The 17,074-nt window shown below is 34.4% G+C and overlaps 3 protein-coding genes across 4 annotated transcripts; 1 reads left to right on the top strand and 2 right to left on the bottom strand.

Moving 5' to 3' along the window:
- Positions 1-1,304: 1,304 nt before the first annotated feature.
- On the bottom strand, positions 1,305-2,235 carry LOC123693763 (thyrostimulin alpha-2 subunit). Its single transcript, XM_045638975.1, has 3 exons — positions 2,142-2,235; positions 1,846-2,012; positions 1,305-1,431 (listed from the first exon to the last, which is right to left on the bottom strand). Exons 1-3 carry the CDS (start codon positions 2,227-2,229, stop codon positions 1,339-1,341), a joined length of 348 nt encoding a protein of 115 aa, XP_045494931.1. The 5' UTR covers positions 2,230-2,235; the 3' UTR covers positions 1,305-1,338.
- Positions 2,236-4,387: 2,152 nt separating this feature from the next.
- LOC123693761 (tetratricopeptide repeat protein 8) lies at positions 4,388-8,393 on the top strand. Its single transcript, XM_045638971.1, has 5 exons — positions 4,388-4,654; positions 4,884-5,132; positions 5,890-6,314; positions 7,867-8,041; positions 8,237-8,393. The coding sequence occupies exons 1-5, from the start codon at positions 4,388-4,390 to the stop codon at positions 8,360-8,362; spliced, it is 1,242 nt and encodes a 413-aa protein (XP_045494927.1). The 3' UTR covers positions 8,363-8,393.
- Positions 8,394-8,407: 14 nt separating this feature from the next.
- Positions 8,408-15,641, bottom strand: LOC123693762 (cytoplasmic dynein 2 light intermediate chain 1). 2 transcript variants are annotated; one of them, XM_045638972.1, is made up of 4 exons: positions 15,394-15,641; positions 12,312-12,663; positions 10,930-11,180; positions 8,408-8,896 (listed from the first exon to the last, which is right to left on the bottom strand). In XM_045638972.1, exons 1-4 carry the CDS (start codon positions 15,493-15,495, stop codon positions 8,708-8,710), a joined length of 894 nt encoding a protein of 297 aa, XP_045494928.1. In that variant the 5' UTR covers positions 15,496-15,641; the 3' UTR covers positions 8,408-8,707. The 2 variants fall into 2 exon arrangements, with proteins under 2 accessions (XP_045494928.1, XP_045494930.1); XM_045638974.1 differs by lacking the exon at positions 15,394-15,641 and adding an exon at positions 12,874-12,905 and having other exon boundaries at positions 8,409-8,896.
- Positions 15,642-17,074: the final 1,433 nt, after the last annotated feature.

Raw genomic sequence — 17,074 nt, forward strand, 5'->3', positions numbered from 1 at the left:
ATTCAAGACATATCTAGCTGTGATCGTTTATATCAATAATTATTCATTTAATTTTATTAATTAAAATTATCTTCCAGGAGAAATTTGATATGCAAGTGTGTAAAGTCGGCTACTAATATTGCGATTATACTATAATAATGATACACTTCTATTCGTTGTGTGCGCGATGACAGCGCCCCTAGTGGCCGCAACTATTCAGGACTTGTCATCTGTCAAATCATTTCATTTAGATGAGATATTTTTGTGATATTGATTTTCGACTAGTTTTTCAACGAAATTGAAAAAAATAGTGTAAAAAAGTGAGTGTGTATATTATACCTAGCGATTTTCTTCCTGGTGAAAAATATTTTTTTCTCTTCACAGCAGCTATCCATTTTTGTCTTTGCTGTAATGTCCACTTTGATGTTGGAAACGAATTAAACTTGCAGGAACTGTTTTTCCCATTGTTTTTACAATTTACGACACAGCATGTACTATGACCCATATCGCAAATTTTTATGTTTTTACTTATAATTATAAAGGAAGTTATGAAAATAAAGCAATTTGACACATGACAGCCCAGAATTAATTCACATTTCTGCCACGTCGTGCGCTACGGTCGATTTGCTGTTCCCTACCACCCACTTCGCACATAGCCAATATAAGCACCTTAATAAGCACGATATTAGTCTGATATTATATTCAGTTTCTATTGTTTATATCATGTTTAATATGCGTTAAAATGAAACATTTATGAGATATTAATTGTTTAGTTGTGGCTTTATTGTAGAAGGGGGAGCGTGAGGTTTTTTCGTTACGAAATTTCTGGGTTCGGTCCCCGCGCTCAAGGCCCGCGATAGCTTAAAAAAAAGGGCTTATTGCAGCCACCACGCACACACATATTGACCATTGTAAATGTAGTATAGTATATAGATAGGTACAATAAATCTGTGAATCCTTGTGTCACATGTTTTACTACAGTTGACTTTAGTGTGTCTTATGTTAAAAAATGGTTGCATTCAATCGTAATTTGATTTAAATTGTTTTTTATTTATTTGAGGGAAAAAAAATCAATTATATAATGCTTTAAACTTTATTATATACCTATTAACGTCCGATATGTTTAATCATAACCATTACATAAATTATACAAAATATTAATAAACTTACACACTATTTAAATATTACTTTTATACGAATTTACACTATTACAATAATTTAAAAACATAGGATAATTAATACTAACGCGAAATATTTTTTATAAATTAAATATATTAGTAGTTATGTTACTTAATATCTTATAAAATATTTTACTATCACAAATTATAAGTCATTGGTAAATGGTATAAATTAGTCGCTTTATTCCTTTTGGCAGTGATAGCAGGCACACGATAGTGCAGATTTGAATATTAAATTTCTTTCTCCGTCCAGACATAATACCTTCACCGGAATCTGAAAATAAGTATTATATATCAAAAATTATTAATAGCATAACAGCTACCCCTAGTTACATAGTATAAAACAAAGTCGCTTTCTGTAGTCTGTCCCTGACCCTTTGTATGCTTAAATCTTTAGCGTAGTTTACGCAACGGATTTTGATGCGTTTTTTGAAGTTTGCACATTTGAAGTTTGAGTAAGTATATATTTTGGTATATTTTTTAGATTAAAGGCCTATTCAAACGAGTTTTTGGTATATTTTTTTACATTAAAGGCCTATTCAAACTGGAAATTTATCGACTCAGATCGCGTAGATACACAATACACATCAGTATATCGTCAGGTAGCTCTCCGGTTTGAAATTTTGAAAATTAAATTGTAACCGGAGAGTTACCCGTATTTTCTATTGTTGTTTCTGTTATCACTTACATCCTCAGATTCCATGATATTACAGCACTGTCCCAATGAAGTAACTGGATGACGTTTGAAGCCTAGCATGATACTAGGCAAAGACCATGACTCACAAAAACCACGGCATGCGTTCGTCGTTATTTTAAATTCCAAGCAATCAGGGATGCTTATTGTTCTTGTGTGACCTACAAGTTTTTAAATACATTGTACACATAATCCAAATTTTCTTACAATTCCGTCAATAAATATATTATATTAGTGCAGTTACATTATGTAGTAAAGTAACTATGTTGTAATATATACAATATCAATACCTATTCTATGACAGCCTGGTTTTTTCCATGACTCTGCAGCTAACAAGTGACTTAGAAAACAGGTAAGCAAGAAACTTCTTAAAAGCATTTTGTATAAACTACCAGAATTGTGTGAGTGCTGAGAGCTTAGCGTCTGCTTTTATATTTTTCTTTGCAACTTAGTCAAATATTCTCAACCTTTAACTTGTCTGTAAGCTTATTTTTAGTTACTAAACTGACATGCTCTTTTGGGGAAGGCATAAGAACAAGTAGGTTGAATTGAAAATTTTAATTGATTAATTATATTCGTGTCCGAAAACATATAATAAACAAGCTTTCCGCCCGCGGCTTCGCCCACGTTTACAAAGAAAAACCCGTTCCCGTAGGATTTCCGGGATAAAACCTATCCTATGTCCTTTCTCGGGTATCAAAATATCTCTATACCAAATTTCATGCAAATTGGTTCAGTAGTTAAGGCGTGATTGAGTAACAGACAGACAGAGTTACTTTCGCATTTATAATATTAAGTATGGAAGTATGGATTTAAAAAAAATGTTATTTAAAATAAATGAATGAAAAATGTATTTTATGTGAGTGGTGTCAATAGTTTCGATACTTAGCAGTAAAATTTGCAATTGGGATTTTCACTGTAATTTTTAATACCGATATTCCCTCAGGAACATTAGGATCAAAAGGAAAAACTCATTCACGCGCGCGGGTGCAACCGCGGGGCGCAGCTATAGTTGCATATATGTATTTTATAGGTACCTACTTAATTTAAAAAATACGCAGTAAATATATTTGAAAATTTAAAACTGTTTACTACCTCAGACTACCTCAATGAAAGAACATTTTTTTCATGTCATTAATTTTTGCGACTGGCGTTATGGAGCGAAAGGGAAAAATAGAGTTGTTTTCTTTTCGTGACGTAAAAGGTTAAAGTGACTAAGTATATGCAGCATATAGCTTTACATATCATCTATGTACCTACCTATAAACTTAGATTTAATAATAATCCGTACTAATATTATTAATGCGAAAGTAACTCTGTCTGTCTGTCTGTTACACAATCACGCCTTAACTACTGAACCAACATGCATGAAATTTGGTATAGAGATATTTGGATACCTGAGAAAGGACATAGGCTACTTTTTACCCCGGGACATAGGATAGGTTTTATCCTGGAAATCCCACGGGAACGGGAACTATGCGGGTACTTTGAATGCGCGGGCGAAGCCGCGGGCGGAAAGCTAGTTACTAATAATTTTGTTTCAATATGTAAGAAATTTGACCATAGCTGATAAATTATAAAACCTACTTTAGGTTTCATGCTCATTCATGCATGTAGGATAGATGCTGTTGCGTTACATCTTTCAAGGTACCTACCAGCAGACGAACGTTTTTCCGAGATACATCCAGCTCATATTAATTTTCATTTATATCAACATATAAACGATCTAAGTAAACCATCACCTAAATATCCAGTTGAGAGGAAATCATTGAAAAATGAAAATATTTTTTTTCTTGTTCGAGCAGCCAGCTGATGTATCTACAATCCACCATGTTACGGTCAGGTGACTTTGTCTTTCTTTCAAGATACTACATAAAATGTAATATGACAAATTTTAAAATGAGAGGAAATGACTAAAAAATCAATTTTCTTCTACATGCGTGAGACTCTGGGAGGCTGCTACTACCCGACCCACCAAGGAAGTTGCAGCTGCTGACGGTCGCGTGTGTTCATATAGTAGGTATAAGTCCCTGATGAATTTTAAGAAGTTTCACTCGAGGGGTAGAAACGATCCGAAAATGCATGTGGCTCCCGGAACAGTAGATAAATGGATTATCTTAAAATGTCTATTACAGCTAGGTAAAATACTTATATGTACTTACTTAATAGTAAATAATGATAAATTATAGTATTTTTTTAAAGAATATTTGGTGCGTGATATCTACACTCGATATCGAAGCCAAAAATATAGGTTTTTATAATTGTTGTCTGTTTGTTTGTATGTCCGGGCTAATCTAAAAAAGTGTTGCATGCATTTACTTCAAATTTGATACAGATATTGCATTGAGACCTTTGAGAAGGACATAGGATAGATTATATCAAGGAAATCCCACGGGAACGGGAACTATGCAGAATTTTCTTTTATTACGCGGGCGATGTCGCTGACGGAAAGTTAGTTCTAAATATATTTGTTCGTTCGTTCGTTACCTAGCAACGGTGTAATTGACAACAAGTTAAGTGCTTGTTCTGTTTAAAAATGGAAGTAGAATACAGAATAATTAATCTTTACAAAAATAAACAATACGACGAGTGTATTCAATTATGTCAAAATGCGTCACAAACTAGCAATAAAGTAATCGACTTCGTTCATTTGCGTGCTCTAACCATTCAAGCTAAAATAGCTGGTAATGCCTATGAAGAAGTGGAGTATTATCCCGTACAAGAAGATTTAATAAATACTGCAGTAGCAAAAACTCCGAGGCCAGGAACTACATTTCAAAGGGAAATAAAAACCGCACATAATGTAAGAGAAGCAAATGTCTGGAAAGCATTTGATTCGGAATTTTAAACTAATATTAAAGTTAGCTTTAAATTATATTTCAGTGGAAGTATGTATATTCTGTCATAAAAAAACTTAATCTAAGTTCAATTAAAAGCTTTTCATGTGTGACAATTTAAAGATCACACACACGTGTGATCTTGAGCAAAATTAAAATATAAGCTAAAATACAAATTGTGTAAAAATATTTCAGCAACGATTTCCGGCAACTGCCACAATTAAGTCAAGAGCTGGGACTGTAACTGCCCGTGCTCGTACCGCGCAATCTGCTTTGTTAACGGCATCCCGTCTGTCCCGCGCAGCGACCGCGTCAGCTGGTGGCACGGCCATTGGAGAAGCTCCTATAATTTTACGTTTTCTTTCTAAAGATGACAAAAACTTTATACCTGCAGCAAAAACTCTATTCGAATATATTTACTATTGCGAAGGTGACGTTCGAAAGGTACCACATATCATCTACCTATATAATATGTATTATAATAATAATAATATAATTTTTAGAAAAAAAAAACAATAACCGACTTCAAGACTATACCTATACTTATGTACAAATTTAAACTGAAAAGTAGAATCACATTCAAATTCGATGGTATTACATAATTTTGTTACAGAGATCCCATACTCCTACCATTCATCATCAGCTCAGCAACATCAGATGGTGACCATTAGATACAAAAAAATACATAATATATTAAGATAATTTCTGATAAACAGTGTATATACCTACAAAATTTGAGGGTTTCCCTCGATTTCCCGAGGATCCCATCATCAGATTCTGAACTGGTGACAATGGGACCATCTCTGACGTATGACCCACCAAATAAAAAAAGAATTATTCAAATCGGTTTATAATTGCCGGAGTAATCGCGTAACAAATATACAAAAAAATACAGTCGAATTGATAACCTCCTCCTTTTTTGAAGTCGGTTAAAAATGAAACCCGTTTCGCGTTTTCACGGCCGCGGCATCGATTTCGATAATTCTTTTTTTATTATATTCCTTGAAGTACGAGGATGTTTCTTGTGTAGAGAAAACGTAAATATGTACCACGGGCGAAGCCGGGGCGGACCACTAGTAGTATATATAATAATACTAATAATATGTAAAGTAATTATCTTTTAAAAACAATCAGTACACACCCAGACTTTTTACACATAGTTTATGTAAAATAATATCACAATATGTTGTATTTACAACAGGCGATGGAGATTATCTTTCAAGTAAAAAAATTGGATGAAAAATACGACTGGTGGTGGAATTACTCCTTAGCACGATGCTATTATGCACTTGGAATGTACAGAAATACAGAAGATTGTTTACGGCAAGCATTGAAACAAAATAAACACGTGGCAATATATTTACGTTTAGTGGCCATGTACGTCAGCATGAATCAACCTCTTTCAGCATTAGACGTGTGCAAGCAAGGATTATCTGTTTCTCAGGAGTACACTCCATTGCTTCTTGAACAAGCCCGGATTCATGAGATGATGGGCAACAATGCTGTAGCTGTTAAATATTACCGCATGGTAGCACTAGAGGATCCATCAAACATGGAGGCTGTAGCAAATATAGCGATGTATAATTTTTATAATGACCAACCTGAAATAGCACTTCGATATTACAGGTAAACAAACACAAATTATCTATAAGTATAATATACCTACCTAATGATAAACTACAGACTACTTACTTGGGATATTTTTTGTATTCATAATAATTAATAAAAAATAATGGAATCCATTATTAACAGCCAGCTCATGAGGTATCTGGAGAAGAACCAGTTGTTAAGCGACCGGCAATACGGTTTCCGTAGTGGTCGCTCGACTGGTGATCTTTTGGTGTACCTCACTCACAGATGGGCGGAGGCGGTTGAGAGTAAAGGGGAGGCATTGGCTGTAAGTTTGGATGTAGCGAAAGCCTTCGATCGGGTCTGGCACAAGGCACTTCTAGCGAAATTACCATCTTTCGGACTTCCTGCGAGGTTATGCGATTGGGTTGCCAGCTTCCTGGAAGAGAGGAGCATTAAGGTCGTAATCGACGGTTCTTGCTCTAAGCCTCTTCATGTGAACGCTGGTGTCCCACAAGGCTGCGTGCTATCTCCTACACTGTTTCTTCTGCATATCAATGATTTGTTACAAATCAGTAACATTCATTGCTATGCAGACGACAGTACGGGGGATGCTCTTTATCCCGGCCGTGCAAACACCTCAAAGGAAAGCCTCAATGAGAGTCGAAACAAACTTGTGTCTGAAGTCGAGTCTTCTCTCCAAGAAGTCTCGGATTGGGGCGAACTTAATCTTGTCGAGTTCAATCCCCTAAAGACACAGGTTTGCGCGTTCACCGCTAAAAAGACCCCATTTGTCGTAGAACCTCGGTTTAAGAGTACTCCCCTTAGTATATCGCCGAAAATCGGAATCCTCGGAGTTGAAATCTCGAGTGACGTTCAATTCCGCAGTCATTTGGAAGCGAAGGCTAAATTAGCCTCGAAAAAACTTGGTGTGCTCAGTAGATCGAGACAGTACTTCAAGCCGGCCCACCGACTTCAGCTGTACAAGGCTCAGGTGCGACCGCATATGGAGTACTGTTCTCATCTCTGGGCCGGAGCCCCACAGTATCAACTCCTTCCTCTTGACCGCATCCAACGTCGAGCAGCTCGAATTGTCGATGACCGTAGGCTTTCCGATAGGCTCGATCCACTGTCAGTGCGGAGAGACGTTGCGTCTCTCTGTATACTGTACAGAATCTACTATGGGGAGTGCTCTGAGGAATTGTTCCACCTTTTACCAGCCGCACAGTTCCACCACCGGACCTCACGCCGTAAAAACCAGTTCCATCCGCACCATCTGGATGGTTGGCGCTCCACCACTGTCCGCTTCACCCGCAACTTCCTTCCGCGTACGGTGAAACTGTGGAACGATCTGCCACCTGCGGTGTTCCCGAACAACTACGACATTGGGGCCTTCAAGAAAAGAGCGTATTTGTCCATTAAAGGCCGGCAAAGCACCTGTAACACTCCTTGTGTTACAAGTGTTTATGGGCGGTGGTGACCACTTAACATCAGGTGGCCCACCTGCTCCTTTGCTTGCTCTGACATAAAAAAAAAAAAAAATAAAAAAAAAAAAATAATTCTGAATAGGTAAATACAACTACTGAAAACTTGTTCTTTTTTATTCCAGAAGACTGTTGGCCACTAATCCACCAGGCCCTGAAATATACAACAATTTGGGGCTGTGTTGCCTTTATTGCAGTCAATGGGATCTAATCTTACCATGCTTCAAGCAGGCCCTATATTACTCTACAAATGTTGAGTCCCGTTCGAATATTTGGTTTAATCTTGCTCACGTGGCTCTTGTACGTTAAAACCTAAAATATTTTGGTTCATTCTATTGCTTATTGATCATCTTAGTACTTAGATATGCCAATTGCTATACGAATTATATCAGAAAAACTAAGTACTTATATTTTAAAGAAAGACATGACGCAGATGAGTATAACTTCTTTTTCGCTGTTTGTATTATTTTAACTACATTTCATAACGTTTTTCAGTCAACGGGTGATTTAATTTTGACAAGAAGATGTTTACAAAATAGCCTAGCTGTATCTGACCATGGTCCGTCGCGACAAGCTCTTCTTGCGCTAGATGCACGATTGAAAGTACGCAAAAATATGTAGTTAGTTCATCTTAATAATAAAAAGCATTTTTTTACAATACAATGTTTTATTTCACATAAGATCCGTACGTAGGTACCACTCCATCTGCACCAAAATTTTTAATGGTAAACATTTTGTGCCACAAAGTAGAATAGAGGTTAACCAATACCATATTATAACATATTGTAATACTGTGATATAACTATCAAATAATAAGCAACTAATTTAAAAGATGTTCCCAAAGACGACGGAGATTCTCCCTCTTCATATGTATAATAGCACATTTGAAATGTTTTGTAATACCTACCTACATACAAAACTCTAAGTTAACAAATCTGATATAGGCCGATATATAAAATGAAGCGATTATTTGTTTACACAAAACAAGTAATCTTTTATTGATGGTTCAAAAGATTCCATACACCGCAACTCTTCGTATTTCAAAGATGCTAATGTATCTAATATAGGTTCAGGGTGAGTGCGTTGTATATCTTGACTGTAATCGGATTTTATAATTGGATCCGAAGCTATTTTAGCGGTATATCGTTTCTTTATCTGGAAGAAAAAAATAAACACAAATTATTAAGGTCGCGTGCACTGAACAGTCCATTGAAATGTTATATTTTTTTTCTCAGGGCACAGAAGACGTAATTTTATTTTACGGGTGTGTAGGAGGAGTTTGTAGAAGGTTAACTTCAAGTTCGTGGGGTCGGCCCCGAGGTGATTTTAAGTTTTAACATTTAATGTTGAAATGATGAACAATCTTCATGTTTTTTGGTTCCATATGAAAGGGTTGAACGGGACCATATTAATTACTAAGACTTCGCTTTCTGCCTGTGTGCCACTCATAAACCATGATATTTAGACATTTGAAAATTTCTGAAAATATGTGTTTCTGTTGCCGCTATTAGAACAAATACCTACCTACTAAAAATAAGCCACGTTTAACGTTATATATAATATAGGTAGCTTGATATATGTATTACTTAAAAGTAGTTATTGACTTAGTAGGTATAAAACACAGTCGCTTTCTCTGTTCCTATGTCCATTTGTATGCTTAAATTTTTAAAACTAGGTAGGTACCTACTCACGCAACGGATTTTGATGCAGTTTTTTTAATAGATCGAGTGATTCAAGAGGAAGTTTTAGTACCTATATAATTTACTAGCTAATCAGTCTAGTCAATCAAGTCAAATAAGTCCAGTAGTTCCTGAGATTAGCGCGTTCAAACAAACAAACAAACTCTTCAGCTTTATAATTATTAGTATAGATTAGGTCCTAGACAAAGCGGGCGAAGACGCGGCCGGTAAGCTAGTTTATGGAATAAATATAAGGGACCTCCCATACATAATTATTAGGTATAGGTCTACCAGAATCTGATGGCATATTTATATTTAAGAAATAAAAGATTTTCATATGGCAATTTTATTTGACAACTATCAAAATGGTTGTCAAATTATTTGTCTTCTTTGCAATTCTTGAATAATTTTTAGGATTTTGTCTAAAAAATCTTCGAAGATGTCGAAAAAGCCGCTGCGATCACAAGCAAGAGGTGTTGTTTATAATGTGTATAGAAAAACATTCCATGAAGAAGGGTCAAACACATCACAATTTTCAATTTTGAATATTTTATTGGTAAATTGGACTTACCCGTTTTGATACTTAAAATTAAAAATATTATAAGTAGGTAGGTAACTAACTATAATATTGTTTTTTGATTACAATATAATTTTATGAAAACTTATTACAGGAGTTTCCAATACGGCTATACGTCAAGTACAAGCTGTCCAAGTCAATTTTATAATTATTTGTGTATCTGTTAATACTTACGAAAATAAACATAGTTTTATTTTATTTTATTGTTATTTCTATTTTATAAAAAAAAAATATTAGCATTATCTAGTTTTGATCTGCATTATCATTACATCCATATTTTTACATGGCTTAATGATAATGAATATACAAATACAGGTATGTGTAGGTAAATAATAATATGTATTACATAGATAAAAGTAATATGTATATTATACATGTAAGTAGTACCTACAAAATATTAAGTGGATATCTCATTATTTGGTACAGTATTGTTCACTTATGTAATGTGACTAATGATGTTGAGGACAAAATAAAAAATAAGCAGTATCAAGATCGGTCAGTCCATTTTCCCTAGGGTTGCACACTCAAAATTTTGATTTCCCCAATTGCCATCAGATTCTGGTTTACCTATATTCATTTAATCAGGGAAAATCTTTTACAATTCTTAAATACCTAACTAAGTACTTACTAAACAATAAAAAATTAAAAAAATACACTTAAAAATTAAAATCTAAAATGTTCAATGTTCCCTGAAAAGGTCTTGGCTCAGCAAAACGTCATAGTTTGAAAAAACCTTTAGAATATTTTACTTAAAAATAAAAAAGAATACCTAACTAATTAAATTAAAATAAAACAAATATTAAAGATATAAAAAAGCTTAATGACAGCAACTCCTTATGAGAGCAGCTAATACAAGGAAAAACATTACATCATCAGGAACCCTAGTGTCGCGAGTCTGATTCGCATTAGATATTTAGATATTTTTCACCTACCTCATCTAAGTTGCAAGGCGAAACACCAATATTTTCCCAATTGTCTGAACCTCTAGGAATCATTATGGGCTTCAAATAATTCGTATTTTTTTCTTTTAATAATACGCCGTTTCCAAAACCCATTCCATAGAATAAATCTTTTGCTTTCCTGGCTAAATGAGTATCTTTCTTTGAATAAAATAAAAGATGTGCGTTGCATAACAAAGCAACACTTCTCAATGTAGTACAAACTATTTTTTTAACTTCAGTGTCTGAAAGAGATTTAAATTTTTAGTTCTACGTTCTATGGACTTAAATTAATGCTAATGTAAATGATTACAATTCCGATCATGAGACGGGATCGAACCTGCGTCTTTCGCAGTGAGTTTCGCCATACCTACCGTGGCCGACGACTGACATATTATAGCAATTAGCTCAGGATACATCGCCCATTTTTGCAAGTGACTACTATCAAGCTGATTTTCCGTTTGTAGCTTTATTTTGATGAGACACCGAATAATTTCGTGTACGAAACTCTCGATTGTGGTAGCTAACAGAGATAACAAGGATAAAATTTTTTGATTTGATGGTTCTCAAATATTTATTACGCAATTTGTAGGACAATATATCTGTTGAATTATATAAACATTAACTAAGTGAAAACAAAAAAATCTGCTTGTTAGTAATCATTTATGATGACCTCGTTATCGATACACTTTGGAAAGGGGGACTCTTTAAACCAACCATAGATTATGTAGGACAAATATTTTTTCGAATAATTTAGGTAATTATCTTGAGATTGAACCAAAAAAAAAAAATTCAGTTAGTAATAAATATTTGAGAACCATCAAATCAAAAATTTTTATCCTTGTTATCTCTGTTAGCTACCACAATCGAGAGTTTCGTGCACGAAATTATTGGGCGTCTCATCAAAATAAAGCTACAAACGGAAAATCAGCTTGATAGTAGTCACTTGCAAAAATGGGCGATGTATCCTGAACTAAATCCTTTTCCGAGCACACAATTTTTGCAGGTAACAATAACAATTTTTACACAGGTAAGTATGGGAAATACTGCTATTATACGATCATAGCCTATTTCGGGTAGGTAGTAGTAGGTAGGTAGTTTAGGTTGTAATGAAATTCTTGGTTACAATAAAAATTAAAAAGGAAGAAGGTATGTAGTAGATATTATATTGACAAAATGTTTAGTACCTAACTGTACACTGGTATGTAGGTAGTTACTTACATAAATCTATAGGTAATTGTTTGTTCAATGGTAATTTAGTTTCGATGATAAAGATAAGATCATCATGACTGTACAAAATATTATATTTTTTAATTATTACAACCAGTTAACATCATGTCTATGAGTTCATGTTTACGACCTTGCTACCTACTTACCAAAATTTTTAAACTGGTCATAGTACCCGCCAACGATGATTATTTCTAGTGCAGAATCTGCATTCGAAAAATTATTTTGAAGAGCCTGAATACAAGATTCTAAAGTATTCCATATTTTTTTGATTTTACTTAAATCAAGCATTATACAAAAGAAAAAAGATCCTCTTATAGGTATAGACAAGAGAACATCGCTAAGCATTTCAATTTTGCCGCCGTATTCCCAGACATGACAAATCATTTTATCGATGCCTGGCTTTTGGGATGACTTCCTTCCAAATGAATACTCCATGACTAACGTTTCCCTCGGATTATCATTTTTATCAAGGAAGGCATTAATTAAACTCGATTTTCCCTGAAAATTTAATAGATCATGTAAAATTTGTTATTTGAAAATGTAAAATTAATGTATTATGACGCTAATGTACAATCAAACTTCAGGACGAGAGAAATAGAACCTTAGAAATTAGAATAGAACGTTTGGTGGTTTTTATTTATTTATACACGTATTGGTGTTTTTTATTGGTAATATGTTATAAGTAAAGCTTTTCTATAAGTTGCCTACCATTTTACTGATTTAAGTGAATATTTTCAATTTATTTATTTATTTATTCAAATTAAATACACACAACAGGCCACGATCTTGCCGGGTCCATAGGCGCCACACCATTTTTACGAGCAGATCGGAACCCAACAAAATGTGTACAATTACAATACTACAATGGGATACAGCTTAAAGTTATCTAAAGCGTATTACAATAATTTCATATTTAAAAATCCAATAATTCAATATTACATATAAAAGAAAGACAATAAAAATAATGGTTACATTACACAATACATTAACAACAAAACTAGGACATCATTTCAAGATTCGACAGACATGTTCTTTGAATATGTTTATTCGATGATCAAATATATCAAAATCGGGGAATCTTGTGGATAAATCATTGTACAAACGGCAGAAACGAGATATAGGGTTATAAAAAGAGGTATTATTCCTGGTTAAAGGTAAAGAAAAAGTTTTGTTAGTCCGGAAGCGAAATGAAGCATTAAAATTAACAGTAGACAGCAGTGACGGAGAGTGGATAGATGAGTGAACGATTTTATGGAGTGTTATGAGTTCTAGCCTCTGTCGACGCTTTTCCAACGAGACAATATTAAATTTCTCAAGAAGACTTTCGTAGCTAGATCCACTTCGACCGATGTGGTAACGAAGAGAAACCAGCCTTAAGCAACGCTTCTGAAGTCGTTCAATGCGTTTGATGTGAATTGTATAGTGCGGTGACCATATGACACAGTTAAATTCTAGGATTGAACGAATCAGGGTTTCAAATAAATGTAAAAGACTAGATGGTGTTTTAAAACCCTTCGTGATCCTTGAGATAAACCCAAGGAGACGAGAGCTTCTATTGATAATATCATCGAAATGACTTCTAAAAGACAATTTATCGTCAAAGTAAACACCGAGATCTTTAATAACGGAAACACGAGGAAGAACCTGACTGTTAAAACTGTAATTAAAATTTAATTTGTTAAACTTTCGCGTAAAGCTTATAACAGCACATTTATTAACGTTCAGGGTCATTTGGTTAAGTTCACACCATTTCGCTATAGAATCTAGGTCATTTTGTAGTATATAAGCATCTTGAATATTGGCCACAGTGGAGAATACCTTTAAGTCGTCAGCATACATAAGAGATTGGCATTTTAAGTTGTCGATGAGGTCATTAATAAATACGATAAAGAGTAAGGGTCCGAGATGGGACCCTTGCGGGACGCCAGAAGGTATTAGAACAGGTGAGGATAATGAGCCATTAAGAGCAACAAGCTGACTACGGTTGGACAGGTAAGAAGTAATCCATCGGAGTAAATTACCATGTATTCCCCAAGCACTTAGTTTATTACAAAGTATAATGTGGTTTACTCTATCGAAAGCCTTGGAAAAATCGGTATAGATAGCGTCCACTTGTTGTCTTTTTTCAAAGGCAGAGCATAAATATGAGTGGTAAGTCAGGAGATTTGTAGTTGTCGAGCGTTGTCTTATAAATCCGTGTTGATTCGGAGAAATCAAGGGAAGGAGATGAAAATACAGTGTATCGTAGACTACTGCTTCAAATAATTTAGCCAGGCAAGATAGTATGCTAATCGGTCGGTAATTCTCACAGCTCGATTTGTCACCAGACTTCAAAATGGGTATTATGTGAGCCGTTTTCCATACCCTAGGAAATGTACCAGTCTTCAGGGATTGATTAAACATGATCGTTAATGGAATCGCCAATTCCTTGCAACAATTTTTTATAAAGAGGGGTGGTATTCCATCTGGTCCTGCTCCCTTACGCACATCAAGTTTTCGAATTGTTGTAATAATCTTCTGCTTACTGACTGCGATGTTGTTGAGTACAGAGTTGCTTAAAGATGCAGAGATTGTATTATCGGTAAATGATGAAGTGGAGGATTGCGCGCCTTGATAAACAGAATTAAAATAATTAGAAAACAACTCACATATCCCCCTACTATCAGAACATGCCAGATCACCATACTTCATCGTCTTAGGAATTGAGGACTTGGAAGATTTCTTATCATTAACGTACCGCCAAAAACATTTAATATTATCCTGCAAGGCACTTTCAATTGAGGAGATAAAGTTATTATAAGATTTAGAAATAAGCAATTTACTGCGACGACGTAATAGAGAGTATGTATCGTAATCGCGTGGATTTTTAAACTTTTTAAATTTTTTGTGAAACTTTAATTTTTCACGAACACATCGTTTCAATGCAGGCGTAAACCATAAGGGAAATTCATCGGTACTTTTGGATGTTAAAGGGCATGTATCGTGAATGATTTTATTTATTATGCCGTAAAATATATCGACGTTGACGTCAATATCCTTGGAACAAAGCACGTTGTTCCATTCAATTTGAGAAACTTCATACCGAGCACGCGAGAAATTACACTTATTAAAATTGGGACGCTTAGGTTGTTTGAAGCGGGGTAATGGGCAGTGATTAACTGTATAATTTACAGTAACTGACAATGCGGGATGTAATATAACTAAAACTGTTAGTAGGTAGGTACTTACAACGTTTTTACTACCTGCTATTATTATTGTACTCATGGAACGATCATTTTGTTCTGAAAGAGTTTTCTTTACAAGTTCGGATGCTAACTCTGGTATGGACATTCTAAAGTTGTTGTTTTGATAGATTTTGTTATTTAAACCATATTAAAAACAATCTTTTGAATAAAGCTTCGCTTCCTTTACAGGTTTTGGTTGCCTAGTAACGAAAACCACAGAACGAAAACAAACACAGCTTTTTTAATTAATGTCTGTGCCAAGAAGCTTATATCTAATACACTGGAGATTGCACTATGACCATTAACTTGAAACAAGAAACTATGACATTCAATGACGTCAGTCATGTTATTTGTCTCTTTCTGTCGAGTGACCACGCTGGTTTGTAAATTCAGGATTTTTCAAAATAGAAAAAACTAAAAATCATGGTCTATAAATAATAACGACATATATTTTTAACAGTATTTATATTATAATATTATGGTCATACTTTATAGGTAGGTACATACAATTTTAATTGGTATAGAATGATAGTTATAAATAACTTTTGGCTACAAAGCTTGGATATGAACCGATATATAGCATTAACATCCTTTGTAAATAGAGGAAAGTTGTGTTTTGCATCAGATGCTGTTTACCAAATTGTTAGCTACTCAGATCTTCTTTTTAAACGCGTTGCTTCGACGGGTCAATTTCAAGCCAGAATCATCAAAGAAAAACTGTTTATAGCAGCCTTGCACAAATTTCAGCTAACTTTACAAAGTTTATTTTTCAAAAGGTATTTTTTTCTGGGTCGTAATCCTCAGTAACCTTGATGGGCACATATATTTCTTTTTATTTTACTTTTTGGAAAGCTGAAATACGTAAAACAAAACAAATATGAGTTAAGTTAAAAAAGTATAAATTTCAATGTAAAAACGAACAATCTTATAACTACATGTGAGTGCAATACCGATGTCATGTGTTGTTTCATTACTAGTAACAATCTTTAAAATGGTGTTCTAAATTTTCATCATAATATTGTTATTACAATATATTCTCTTCGCTATCCATAAAAACTCGTCATCATGGTTACCTTACTTGTTAAATCTGTTTATTGAAAACTTGTTGAAAAATGATAAAGTATTAGGGAAATAACAAATTTAACATGACTGCTTACTAAAATGATGCTAAATTAGACAATTTTTGCCATTGAAATGATTCTAAACAGGTAAATGCAGGAGTATTGAGGAATATTGTAAATAACGTAAATATACACTTGCCTGTGAAATTCTATGCCAGAATTTGGTGTCCAAACACTTCTGCAATTTTGCACAATACAATGCATTCTTTATATTCGGAAAATATTCATTAAATAAGCAACAATATTAACTTAAATATTCGAAGCGACGCAATTTTTTTGACACACATGCCATATTGACAAAGTGAGAGTTGCTACAATTTTATTATGGCGATGGACTACCCATAATCAGGGAGTATCGCTTTTTAATAATTGGTTCAGATACTTAGTTTATTTAGCATAAATAATAATTGTCTTATCCACTCAACGGTCGGGCGCTCAAAACATCCTTACCCACTTAACGGTTCAACGCCTCCTGGCGGCAACTATTTTGACCTGCTCGAATGGTTCTATGCTCCCTGGAGGCAAGCACGCAGCTGTTTTAAATATCCACTTTAAAATACACCA

Source organism: Colias croceus, chromosome 8 (genome assembly GCF_905220415.1).
Source record: "Colias croceus chromosome 8, ilColCroc2.1".
Classification (NCBI taxonomy): Eukaryota; Metazoa; Arthropoda; class Insecta; order Lepidoptera; family Pieridae; genus Colias; species Colias croceus.

Excerpts from the sequence above, each read along its gene's own strand:
- LOC123693762 (XM_045638972.1), bottom strand. The coding sequence starts at position 15,495 with ATGTCCATACCAGAGTTAGCATCCGAACTTGTAAAGAAAACTCTTTCA. Across the intron at positions 12,664-15,393 it reads TAGCAGGTAGTAAAAACGTT|GGAAAATCGAGTTTAATTAA; the intron begins GTAAGTACCTAC and ends TTAAATTTTCAG. Across the intron at positions 8,897-10,929 it reads CGCCTTGCAACTTAGATGAG|ATAAAGAAACGATATACCGC; the intron begins GTAGGTGAAAAA and ends TTTTTCTTCCAG.
- LOC123693761 (XM_045638971.1), top strand. The coding sequence starts at position 4,388 with ATGGAAGTAGAATACAGAATAATTAATCTTTACAAAAATAAACAATAC. Across the intron at positions 4,655-4,883 it reads AAATAAAAACCGCACATAAT|CAACGATTTCCGGCAACTGC; the intron begins GTAAGAGAAGCA and ends AAAATATTTCAG. Across the intron at positions 8,042-8,236 it reads ATCTTGCTCACGTGGCTCTT|TCAACGGGTGATTTAATTTT; the intron begins GTACGTTAAAAC and ends AACGTTTTTCAG.
- LOC123693763 (XM_045638975.1), bottom strand. The coding sequence starts at position 2,229 with ATGCTTTTAAGAAGTTTCTTGCTTACCTGTTTTCTAAGTCACTTGTTA. Across the intron at positions 2,013-2,141 it reads ACCAGGCTGTCATAGAATAG|GTCACACAAGAACAATAAGC; the intron begins GTATTGATATTG and ends AAAAACTTGTAG. Across the intron at positions 1,432-1,845 it reads ATATCATGGAATCTGAGGAT|ATTCCGGTGAAGGTATTATG; the intron begins GTAAGTGATAAC and ends ACTTATTTTCAG.